The sequence below is a fragment of the Erpetoichthys calabaricus genome, chromosome 8 (genome assembly GCF_900747795.2).
Source record: "Erpetoichthys calabaricus chromosome 8, fErpCal1.3, whole genome shotgun sequence".
NCBI lineage: Eukaryota > Metazoa > Chordata > Cladistia > Polypteriformes > Polypteridae > Erpetoichthys > Erpetoichthys calabaricus.
Window position 1 is genome coordinate 64454278 of NC_041401.2, and position 12712 is coordinate 64466989.

The following is a 12712-nucleotide window of genomic DNA, read 5'->3' on the forward strand; positions in this document are numbered from 1 at the left end:
AACCTTCAAAAATCCTAGTGGGAAAGGGACTTTTTCAATTGAGATCTCAGAATAAGAGTGGAATTCACCCATACACAGAATTGTATATGCACCAAGCATTCCATAATTCAGCTGAAGGTCTTCCGTTGATTACAATATGTTGTTTAAATTTCTCGAGTTAAGAGTTTTTTTTTTCCTTGGGTCTTTCTTCATTTTCTGTTTTTCTTGGGTGAATGTTGAATTATTTTTTTGATGTTTTTTTCCTTTGTATTCATATGGTTGTTTCTGTGAAGTTATTATTTCTTTGATTGAGTAACGTGCCATTGTAATGTTATGTTTTTTGAAAATAAAATAGAATTAAATAAAAAAGAAAATAATGTATGGTCTAAGATACAGAAAAAATTCTAATACATGTTTAACACATAATTTATATTTTTCTACATTTTCTGACCTTGATATCCTTGTACTTTTGCTGAATTCTAATTTAAAAATTCAGAATAACACAAAATGACAAACTCCCATTGGTATATCATATGAAGTTCAGTACATTATACTTGGTCATCTCATTACAATAACAGTACATTATTCTCTCTTAAGGTGAATTCATGTATCATCATTTGCATCTATGGCTGTTTATCAGAAAGTAACTGAGTTATTTAAAAAATAATCCATTCATAAAGTACCCATGCATTTATAAATTATGAAAACAACTGTATAATTCTGAGTGGTAAAATGACACACTTGTTTGGTTGATATATTAAATGAGGAAGATGCTATTTTACCAAATTTACATCCTCAGACTTAAGCACTGAAACAATAGAAATACCATATATAATATGCAGGAATTTTGCATAATGAGAGGCATTAGGATTTTTTACAATGAATCTCAACAGCCAAAACAAAAACTTTCAGAACCATTGCAATTTCTTTACTGTTTGTCAGCACTTACAACCTTTCTGTGCTGTAATGATGCTATTCAAATGTGGTTTTGCTATTATTTGCCATGATTACGCAAAGAGCGATCCCCATTGCATTACAGAAGTCTTTTATTATCTAAATGCAATTTCCTTGCACTAAATCAGTCTGCGTTGAGAGGAAATGATTACTTAGTGCTCTCAAATGACAGACTGCATGTTGTATATGATGCTTAACCCCTCCCTCCTTCTTTAAATTGCTCTTGTTATCAGGCAATCAATAGTATGCCTTTTAAAGTGACCACTGGTCATCAGAATGCACTTTAGTTAATCAGAGGATCAGTACTCTGTGTTTTATACAGCATCTGAGACTCTTTAGAAATGTTACAGGGTTCTTTATATCACTGATAATTTGGGCAGCTGATCAATTAGTCCGTCAATAAGTTTTCATTTCAAAAAGTGCTTGCCATAATCCTCCAATCAGACAGTGTATCTGTGTTGCTTCCACTCTCAATTTATGTGATGCTCTGCAAGAACAGTCTATAATCAGACTCTGAGACAGCCTATTCAGGGCATGAGTAAATGTCAACTGTACTACCAGTGTCAGTTACAAATGCTTTCAACCTCTCCCATTTTGCATTATGTTAAATTAATTAATTTTTCTTTTTCTACCATATAATATTAAAAAAATCAAATAGCTTTTAAGATGACTTAGGGTTAATTGTATTTTAATTTCAAAACACTTGCATAAAATTGGATCAGGCTTTATATATATATTTCTTTAATAAGTTTGAAAACATTTCCAACTTACAGGAAATATGAGAATATAGATGACCGGTGAAATGAAACATAGCACTGCCATTAGATCACTGGAAATAAATATTTTTGTGAATCCATTGTGTACAAAGGCTGTACTTTATTGTGGGGTTTAATTTACTGTTGAGTGTTTTAGTTTGGGATTAATTTTTTTTTTTACTATAAAGCAATGTTTTTTTAATCAAAGCAAAGTTTTTAACAGGTTAAGTTTAGGATAATTAGTCCCATGATAATGTACCTTAAGTAATTTTTTTAAAAAGTAAAAGCCTAGCTAAAAAGGAGAAAACCTAAACCAATATATTCATTAGAAATTTATTTTTTTGATTTTAGTCAAAACTAATACCTGTGATGTTACCTGGGTTGAACTAGATATTCTTCTCCATAATCCCAATGTTTCCTTTTCTCTAGTGGCTTTGCAGATGCCAGAGGGTCTACAAATGTTTGCTTGCACACTTGCTGATATCATCGAAAGGTAAGTGATAATAAAGCCCCAGCAGCAATTTTTTATTCTTTTGGCAACGGTGCATCTCATTTTGTGTCTTGAACTAGAGGCAAGGATTTATTAAAAAATAAAGCATGCTTGTTTTAGTGAAATAATTCATATATATTATACTATAACCACAGAGAACCCATATCTATAGTAAAAAGTATAGTAAAACCTCGATTATCTTTCACTCAATTAACCGTCAGTCTCCATTAACCATCAGGGCCAAAAAAAAGATAGCACACCAGCGCCTACCTATTACTCTACTACTTCTGCCATGCAGTATACTGCAAGCTTTGCACATTGGAACAACTTTCCCTTGTGCTAGTGCATAGTGTTCTTCCTCAGCACAACAGTATCAGTTATGTACCTTCAGTTTTAATAATGTTTTGTAACTTTTCTCTTTTGTTATAATTAATCTACTATTCATTGTTATGGCTGAAAAAACATACGCGTGTGGTGTTGGAATTGCCAAAAAAATGGAAATTCTTAAACATTTACGAAATGGCGAAAGTGTTTCAAGTATTGCTTCAATTTACGGAGTAGGAAGAACAAAGCATGATGCTGACAAAATTAAAAAATGTGTTGAAAATGGAAACCACTGATGGTAATGTTATTCTGTATTAACATTAATGTTCTTCTGTATTGTAATTTTCTTTTTAAATTTGTTATAGCTTGTGATGCACTGTACAGGAGCAGAAAGGGTGGAATGAATGCTGCAAGTGATGGGACTGGGTGAAGGGCTTTTTTCTGTAAGGGGTGGACACGGCTCTTAGGAGATTACTGATAGGTGAAGTTAGGAGAAAAAGGAAGGTGCTGCATAAGGAAGTTTTGAGTAGGGAGTCAGGAGACAATAAGGAGTGTTTGTGATATAGTGAAAGACAGAACGTGAATGGCAGGAGATAAACTGATTGGTAGGGAAAGTTTTATTTTTTTGGAGATGTACTCTGTAACCCAGATAACAGCGTATAAGACAGGGCACTGTTTGTTACGAAACAAAGACTCAATTTAAAACACAGAAAACCCCAGTACCTCCGAGTTGTATTTGCTTATTTTTCTTACATATTTCATATTCCATACTTTTAGTCTATTGCCAAGATATTTCTTTTACAGCTTCTATTCCTGTGCTCCCTTCACGGAGTACCCCTGTGCTGTATTCACATCCTGGCAACAGAAAATCAGCCATGCACCAATGTCATGATTGCCAGTTGCTCTCATACCAACTCTGACATCCGCTGTGATCAACTTTTGCAGTGTTTTTCCACTTTCAAGAGTTTGAAGACTGATTGCGCCATTGTGTCTTTTCAAGCAGAACCTTGGCCAGGTGATCATGTCTCATCACCTCCTTCCAAATGAGCACAAAACATACTGAAAGTATACAAAAACATTGTGATGAGGTTGTCTTATAGGTTTTTAGTCATTGGCATTTTCATCTTTCGCCCAGTTTGTTTGTGTGATCCCAAAATAGTCACATTACCTGCCTTTATTAAATAAAAGTGTATTTCATATGAACTTTTTCCATCTACTTTAAAATAAGAAATGTGTTACCTGTTTTTTTTATCAATTTTTGATATGAATTTAAATCTCTATTGGAAGTTATTGCACTTGAAAATTCTGTGCAGAAATATGATTACATGCTTGCTTATTGGTGTGGAACATGCTAAAATGCCATACTTAAATTACTGATGTGATTTAACTGTTATGTTATGAGGCAATTATCAGTTTGTGTACCACTGCAATGAAGCTGCTTCAAATATTAGGACTATAATAATTCTGAGTAGATTACAAGGGCCTTAGATAATAATCCATCCATCCATCCATCCATTTTCCAACCCGCTGAATCCGAACACAGGGTCACGGGGGTCTGCTGGAGCCAATCCCAGCCAACACAGGGCACAAGGCAGGAAACAATCCCGGGCAGGGTCTGTTAAAAAAAAAAAAACAGTAGCATTTAGTTGGTATACTGCAGTTGGTTTAGCCTCTATATAGTCCTTCAGGCCAGAAAAGCTTTAAATTGAAAGTGAGCTGCTGACCAAGATTTTGTTATACTTGGCTTGCTCAACTACATTGCCATATAACATTAATGCCTTTGTAGGCTGCCCAGTAACAGTTTTTTTTTTTTCTATCATCCAGTCATGGTGCAGTTGCTCTTTCATCTGTTACCCAGTCACTCTATATCTTATTTTCAGTTGCTAAATCATTTGTCAACTTCTCTGTTGCCTAATGAAACAGATGCAGCCCTCCAATTTAGAAGAGGCAATGAAGAAGCTTTCACAGTATTATCCCAACATCTGCAGAGCTCAGTTGACCCTGCTAGGCAGTGTAATCTTTCATCCACCTATCAAACTATTTTTTGTACTCTCTTTTAAGCAAATAATGTTTCACTACTACATAAGTGTCACTTAAAAATTCATTCACAATATTTCTTTTGCAGATTTTCATTGTAATTAAACTGGTAATATGCTGGTTTATATTGTTATTGTGCATTTTAATTTCCATATTATAGTAACCTTTATCAATTCAGATCTTTTTTCTTTAACACCAGCAGAGATGAATTGCATATTAAGCATTATTCATCATTATTATAGTGCAAGGGTAGGCAACCCCCTACTATAGTGGAATAAAAATATGATAAATTCATTAACACAATACAGACAGATATTATACTAAGCACCCCTACAGTTAAAGTGAAACAGAAAAAAAGCTAATTTTGCTGAGGATTATTCAAATAATGAATTTGAATAAAAAATAAAAATAGGTTTCATGATTGTTATTTCTTTGACATATCTTGTAGTGCAAGCCAGGACACTTCTTCAGTGATGTCCCTGGGGTCATTGGGTGTTTCAGATCTTTCAACATCAGACTCCCTCACCTAGGTGACACAAGCAGAGATTGATCAAGCCTTGAATTGTGCCTAGGCTGCGCTCTTCCCCCTTGGCTCTCCTCTCTTTTTCCACAGCCACCTAGAGGATGCTTCAGCAGCAATTGGAGCTATCTTTATGACAGTTCTCTTGTTGCATCCTTTAAGCAACTGTGCCTCAGATATAACAATACATCAACCTATTTTTTCACTGTATGTACGATCAACGCTAATGAAAGGATCCTGTACCATAGATGGCAAGGATGGTAATCATCTTGCAGATGGATTGGCCAGGGAACCTTATGAAGCCTACTTGAATCAACTTGCACCCGACCCACCATTCCTTCTCCCTGCACTGCTACTCCAGCTGTGCATTATCTTGGTCTCTTGGATCCAATTCTTCCGTGGGACAGTAAGCTCCACAAGTATGATCTGTTTGGAGGATGTGAAGAGCAAGACAGTGTGTGGTGTCAGTGATGTTGCTACAACCTCTATTAGAAGCTTGTGTTGTCTGTTTAGATCAACTCTGAGCTTCCAGTCAAGTACTATGGCTATTAAACCCATGGAGTGGAGTTGGGTGTCCCAGCTGCTGTTGGGGGCATCTTCTCTGCTCTGATAATTTTCAAATAACTATCATATGCTACTCTCTGAGTAGAAAAAAAACTACCCTGGTACTTGAAGCAAAGCTTTATAAAATCAATGACATGGAAAGTTTATAATCTTTAATATTTAAATATTTTATTGGATATATAGATCACATTACATTACAATGAGTGAATTGCAAATTAGGCAGGCTTGAACATCATGTAAGTTGATATGTACTGCTGTTCCTGCTGCTACAATGCTATATGGCATGCAGATTAAGACCAATGTCCCCTCTTAGCCCACCTAAAGAGCAAGAAGTCAGACAATTTAATATGAAGTCACCACTCAGAGTTACTGAGGCATGTTAAAGGTTAACAAGTGATCAGCATAATTAAGGATAACATTAATAAATGTCTGCCATCTATGTGTTAAATATTGCATCTATGTGTTAAATATTGCATGATAGAGCAATTGATAGTGGCATCATAGCCTTACATTTTCTCCTGCATGGATATTATATTCTGAGTGAGGTAACAGATGCACAGAGTAAAGAATACACAGAGGAGTTAGTGCATGGTTTCTTCACCATGGCTGACCAAACCAGTTCAAGATCTTGTCTTAACAAAATATATTTGCAACCCAGCAGTAGAGATGAAAGATATGTGACTCCATACAGCCCTTTCCTTTAGATATCTGTATTTACAACGTGTAAGTAGCATTATGTATAATGAAGGTATTTAATCATATATAGATTTTTCTCTTTTCTTTAATAATTATCAAAAGTGAGTTTTCTTATTAGGTCCTGTAGCTACAAAAATCATTGTTGCATCTAGATGGAAATCCCCAGAATTGATGACTACTCAACACTGGGTGGTTGAATTTACTTATTTAATCCATTTAGAAATGCCCACTATTAGAATTAATAATTCTTCTAGATCTACTAACCTGGGGGTGGCAGTGGCTGATACCCTAAACTCCTACAGTGCATCCGGAAAGTATCCACAGCACATCACTTTTTCCACATTTTGTTATGTTACAGCCTTATTCCAAAATGGATTAAATTCATTTTTTTCCTCAGAATTCTACACACAACACCCCATAATGACAATGTGAAAAAAGTTTACTTGAGATTTTTGCAAATTTATTAAAAATAATAAAATTGAAAAAGCACATGTACATAAGTATTTACAGCCTTTGCTATGAAGCTCAAAATTGAGCTCAGGTGCATCCTGTTTCCCCTGATCATCCTGAGATGTTTCTGCAGCTTAATTGGAGTCCACCTGTGGTAAATTCAGTTGATTGGACATGATTTGGAAAGGCACACACCTGTCTATATAAGGTCCCACAGTTGACAGATCATGTCAGAGCACAAACCAAGCATGAAGTCAAAGGAATTGTCTGTAGACCTCCGAGACAGGATTGTCTTGAGGCACAAATCTGGGGAAGGTTACAGAAAAATGTCTGCTGCTTTGAAGGTCCCAATGAGCACAGTGGCCTCCATCATCCGTAAGTGGAAGAAGTTCGAAACCACCAGGACTCTGAGCTGGCCATCTAAACTGAGCGATCGGGGGAGAAGGGTCTTAGTCAGGGAGGTGACCAAGAACCCGATGGTCACTCTGTCAGAGCTCCAGAGGTCCCCTGTGGAGAGAGGAGAACCTTCCAGAAGGACAACCATCTCTGCAGCAATCCACCATTCAGGCCTGTATGGTATAGTGGCCAGACGGAAGCCACTCCTTAGTAAAAGGCACATGGCAGCCCACCTGGAGTTTGCCAAAAGGCACCTGAAGGACTCTCAGACCATGAGAAAGAAAATTCTCTGGTCTGATCAGACAAAGATTGATCTCTTTGGTGTGAATGCCAGGTGTCACGTTTGGAGGAAACCAGGCACCGCTCATCACCAGGCCAAAACCATCCCTACAGTGAAGCATGGTGGTGGCAGCATCATGCTGTGGGGATGTTTTTCAGCAGCAGGGACTGGGAGATAAGTCAGGATAAAGGGAAAGATGACTGCAGCAATGTACAGAGACATCCTGGATGAAAACCTGCTCCAGAGCGCTCTTGACCTCAGACTGGGGCGATGGTTCATCTTTCAGCAGGACAACGACCCTAAGCACACAGCCAAGATATAAAGGAGTAGCTTCAGGACAACTCTGTGAATGTCCTTGAGTGGCCCAGCCAGAGCCCAGACTTGAATCCGATTGAACATCTCTGGAGAGATCTTAAAATGGCTGTGCACCGACGCTTCCCATCCAACCTGATGGAGCTTGAGAGGTGCTGCAAAGAGGAATGGGCGAAACTGGCCAAGGATAGGTATGCCAAGCTTGAGGCATCATATTCAAAAAGACTTGAGGCTGTAATTTCTGCCAAAGGTGCATCGCTAAAGTATTGAGCAAAGGCTGTGAATACTTATGTACATGTGATTTCTCAGTTTTTTTTATTTTTAATAAATTTGCAAAAATCTCAAACGTTTTTCACGTTGTCATTATGGGGTGTTGTGTGTAGAATTCTGAGGAAAAAAATGAATTTGATCCATTTTGAAATAAGGCTGTAATATAACAAAATGTGGAAAAAGTGATGCTCTGTGAATACTTTCTGGATGCACTGTATATATAGTGTACTTCCCCCGCCCACTCCTTTTTTTTTTTTCTTTTCTTAAAGCAAACCTTCTGTTGCTGTCTGTCCCCTGTGTGGTCTAACCTATCTATACTTAAAACTTGGAAAGTTTTATACACAATTTACATAACATTTCTATTATTATTAAAGTTATTAAGCAGTTCGCATACGTTTGCAATCTGAGATTTTTCTTCTTTTTTTGCATATAACAAAGACATATGCTTTACATTTGCCAATCCAACAGATTGCACATCACAAACATTAACACTGCAATCTTTTTTTCGTGTCTGCCGTTTCTATAGGAGGGTGACAATGAGTTAAATTCCAATGGATGTTTTTCAAATGTTGACAAGCAATAAGCAAAAGGTATCACTGAAAACCACAGACAACAAAAACAGCAAAAAAAAAAAAAACAGTACGAGGAAAGTTCGAAGAAAGAGATTTTTTTACAATGTTTCTGTTTGGGGATCGTTGTGCAAACGTGCACATCTGAGCTGCGACCACAGATCTAACTGCTCTGTGGATGATTCGTTCAAGCATTTCAAGGTCACTTCGTTGTAATGAAAGCATCTGTTGAATGTACCTTCGTAGTAACGTGATTTCCATAGACTCATGTCATATGGGGAAACTGTCGGGACCATAAAAATACTTTGTTGTAATAGTCTCTCACCTCGGTCTCTCTCCTCTCTCTGCACCGCTGCAAAGCCCCGCCCGCCAAGCGTTCTGAAAAGTCTGAGTGAGTCGCCGTTGCCGGCAGTTCTCTCACGGCCCGGCTGTCAGACGGCTGCGGACCGGTAGTGGGCCGCGGACCGGGGGTTGGGGACCCCTGCTGTAAGCTATCTCATTATTATCTGTAATCTGGCCCACTTCTTTAGTGTCATCTGCAAAATTCACAGTCATATTTGAGGGATACATGGGGGTAAAGTCATGCATGAGAAGAGTAAAAAGCAACAGGCTTAGCACACAACCCTGTGGTTAACCTGTGTTCGAGGTAAGTGTGGATGAAGTACACTACCCATCAAAGTTTTATAACACCTACGTTTTTCCAGTTTTTCTTTAAATTTAATCAGTTGAAATGCAATAAATGACCTAACATGTTGAAAATGTAAGCAGAAAAACTGCCCGAAGTTTAAATTTAAAATTTAGGTTAGCAGAAACTGAAAAAAGGAAATTTCAGAATATTACAAATGGGCTTTCTTCAGGAAACATCTAATAGGTTATAACCTACAAATTTTCTGCAACAACTAAAGTAAAACGATCCTTTTAAGTTGAAGCAAACTATTTGTACAAGTGTCCCAACTGCTGTTGATTACTAAAAAAACCCTCAGTCTGTCTTAAAGCAGAGTTGGAACAGACTACACCATCTGAAGTACTACTTGGACAGTATTAGACTGTAGAAAGTTATAAATTCCAATGATAATAACAAGAAGCTGCAATTAACAAATGACACATGCCAGAGCATTACTACCATTAGTAGTGTAGGCTTTTCATTTAGAGAAGTTGCAAAAAAAAAAAATATATCAAAGTGTCAGTGAGCACGGCAATTGGAAACTGGAAGAAACTCTGATAGGAAGAGATCTGGCAGACCCAAAGTCACAACCCAATCAGAAGATAAGTTTCTTAAAGGATCAACAGCTTGCAATGTAGGCACCTCACAGCACAACAGCTTGAAGCACAGCTTAACAATGGTCAAAAAAGGAAGTCTTGGTTTCTACTGTTAAGAGGAGACTTTGTGCTGCTGGTTTGACAGGGCATGTGGCAGTAAGAAAGCCATTCCTTATAGGACAAAATAGGGCCTTAAAATACCTGCAGACTGGAAGAAATTCTTATGGATTAATGAATTGAAATTTGAAATCTTTGGTTCATCACACAGGGTGTTTATACGTTGTTGAGTTGGTGAATGGATTGTTCCTTAGTGTGTGACACCAACTTTCAAACATGAAGGAAGAAGTGTGATGGTTTGGGGTTCTTTTGCTGGATGCAGAGTTAGTGACTTGCACAGAGTGACTGGCATTCTGAATCAAAAGGGGTACTACAGTTTGGCTGCTGCAAAACGTAGCTATTTTGAAGAGTCAAAAATTTGAATAAAATTTTGTACAATTAATGATTCCTTGACTTTTTTTTTTAATTTGCCATTGTTTATTTGTTCTTTGCCTTGAAACATTAAAACATTACATTTTTGCATTTCCATAAAAACTGAAAAAAGTGAGGTGTTCTAAAATCTCTGACTGGTAGTGTATAATGTGTGTGTGTGTATACTGTATATGATAATTCTCTTTATTTGCGATGATCAGTTTCATGCGTTAGGAACTTGTCATTGTTTTCATACCACACCTAACTCTCCAGAGATACACAGTGAGGGAGAGAGAAGTTTGAGGTAAGAGTACAGGATCAACTATTTGTACAGTACCCCTAGAGCAATTGCAGGTCGGGGCCTTGCTCAAGGGCCCAAACAGAACTGGTGTGCCTGGATTTGAACCAACAACATTCTAGTTGCCAGCACAGCTTTTTTAGCCAGAGAGCCACTACTTTGCGTAATATATGAATGACATGAGTTTGTTTCCTTGTTTTCTTTTTGTCTAATGTACTAGAAATGGTAAAAGCCAAGTAGAGATGTAAAATAAATACCATATTTACATCACCAATACTGACTGTCAACCAGATATCAATATGAAGTACTATTACGGACTGGGACATCACTCAAAATGTTTGTTAAAGTGACCACTGAAAGTGAATAAAAGCAGCCTGCAGGCATCACAGCCATGCACATTTGCTCTGATAAATCATGTTCTCGTGAGACTTTTTTTTTTTTTTTTCACGTTTGAAAATAAGCCTTATAGTTTGTTTAGGCAACTAAATACTCAATGCCCATTGAAATGGAATTAATACAACATGGAAATTTTAAAATATACCTTTCTTGTATTACTTATTAATTCATAAAATGTAACCGTGGTGAAACTTTCAATGAGCGAAGAATAAACATGTGTAGAGTTTTAAACTTTCATCACTTTGGACTTACAAAAAGTACAAATATGTTTAAAAACTATTTTTTTGTTAAATGATTTTATTAACGGCATTTACAATCTAAAATGAAAGTCTCTTTATATAGTAACGAAAAAACCTTTGAAACTCACAAGATTAAATACACACTAAAGCTTTCACCTGCATAAAGCTGATTAGCTTGGAAAAATAAGCTGAACTCTTGAAAGTTTATGTAAAATAGGGCTGCCAGAAGTGATTATTTTTTAAATGATTAATCTTTTAATTATTTTATTGATCAATCAATTAATTTAATGACTACTTTTTACTAAAAATTTCCAGTAGGCATGTGAATGTGTACTGTAATTAAATATTGCATAATTTTATGTATAAAATTTGAAAATATCACGATATGAAAAAATGCAACTAACTACAGTACAACATGACAAACAAGACTGATAACCATAAAATATTTAAGTAAAAAATTGTATTTTTGATTAATAATGAACATAGGTTGATGTCGGCAGCGCATTTAGAATCAAGACCAAATAATTAGGCTTATGGGTTCTTTTAGTCTTCAGTGTTACAATGGATCCATTCTACTCATTCATACTCATTTTACATGTATTGTTTTAAATATCTGTCTTAAATTAAGATGCTATTAATGAATATACAGTAACTGCTAGTCATATGTGGTGTAAAACAGCTTAATAATGTTTGTAAAGTTTAAATCATACAAACTGAAATCATATTGCAATAGACGGGAAACTTGTATCTCTTGAATTAAAACCAATATTCTATACTTTTGCAGCCACAAAGCACCAATTGATCATATGTTAAACTTTTCAGTAACTGTTACTTTTTGGACTGCCGGCTTTGGTATAGCTTCACACTTTGTTCTGAAGGGTGAAATGTGTGCACAACAAACATTTTTTTTCTTTCCCATCGTTTGTTATTGCCATCATCAGCCATGACCACATTTAAACGTTAATTATTTATAAAAATGGTGTTGACCAGAGCTGACAATACATACATACATCTGTTAATTTTAAATTCTTGTTTGTTTGTTTGCAATTTTTCACTTTTTCAAAAGCAACCTAATAGATATCATAATCAGAAGGTAACTTCATATAGTAATGCACATAAATAAACCACCAAAAATCCTGTACAAAGCATTCTGTGCAACACACAAATGAATTCACTCAGAACATTTGTTCTGCTAAAAAAGGGTTTCTTTGTAATTGTTTCAGACATAGAAAGCGAAGTGAAGTGGAAGAAAAACTTTATATTGAAGAACACTTCATAGGCGTTATTCCATAAAACTCTTCCAGAGAGCTCCTTTCCACTGAGACGAGAGCAGCAGGAGGGTCATCAGCCTGCCTGCACCAATTTAAGAGAAAACATGGGATTTTGCCCAGAACCATTATACTTAAGATGTGCATACCCTTTTTAATGGTAAAACCAGGATTTTGCTAAGCTGTA

The 12712-nt window shown here is 36.3% G+C and overlaps 1 protein-coding gene across 1 annotated transcript in view; it reads left to right on the forward strand.

Moving 5' to 3' along the window:
• Window positions 1–12712, forward strand: part of dph1 (diphthamide biosynthesis 1) — a 464509-nt gene that overhangs the window by 84705 nt on the left and 367092 nt on the right. The window contains exon 3 of the mRNA XM_028806649.2: window positions 2118–2181. Coding sequence (XP_028662482.1) covers window positions 2118–2181 — 64 coding nt within the window. The remainder of the gene's footprint in view (window positions 1–2117; window positions 2182–12712) is intronic.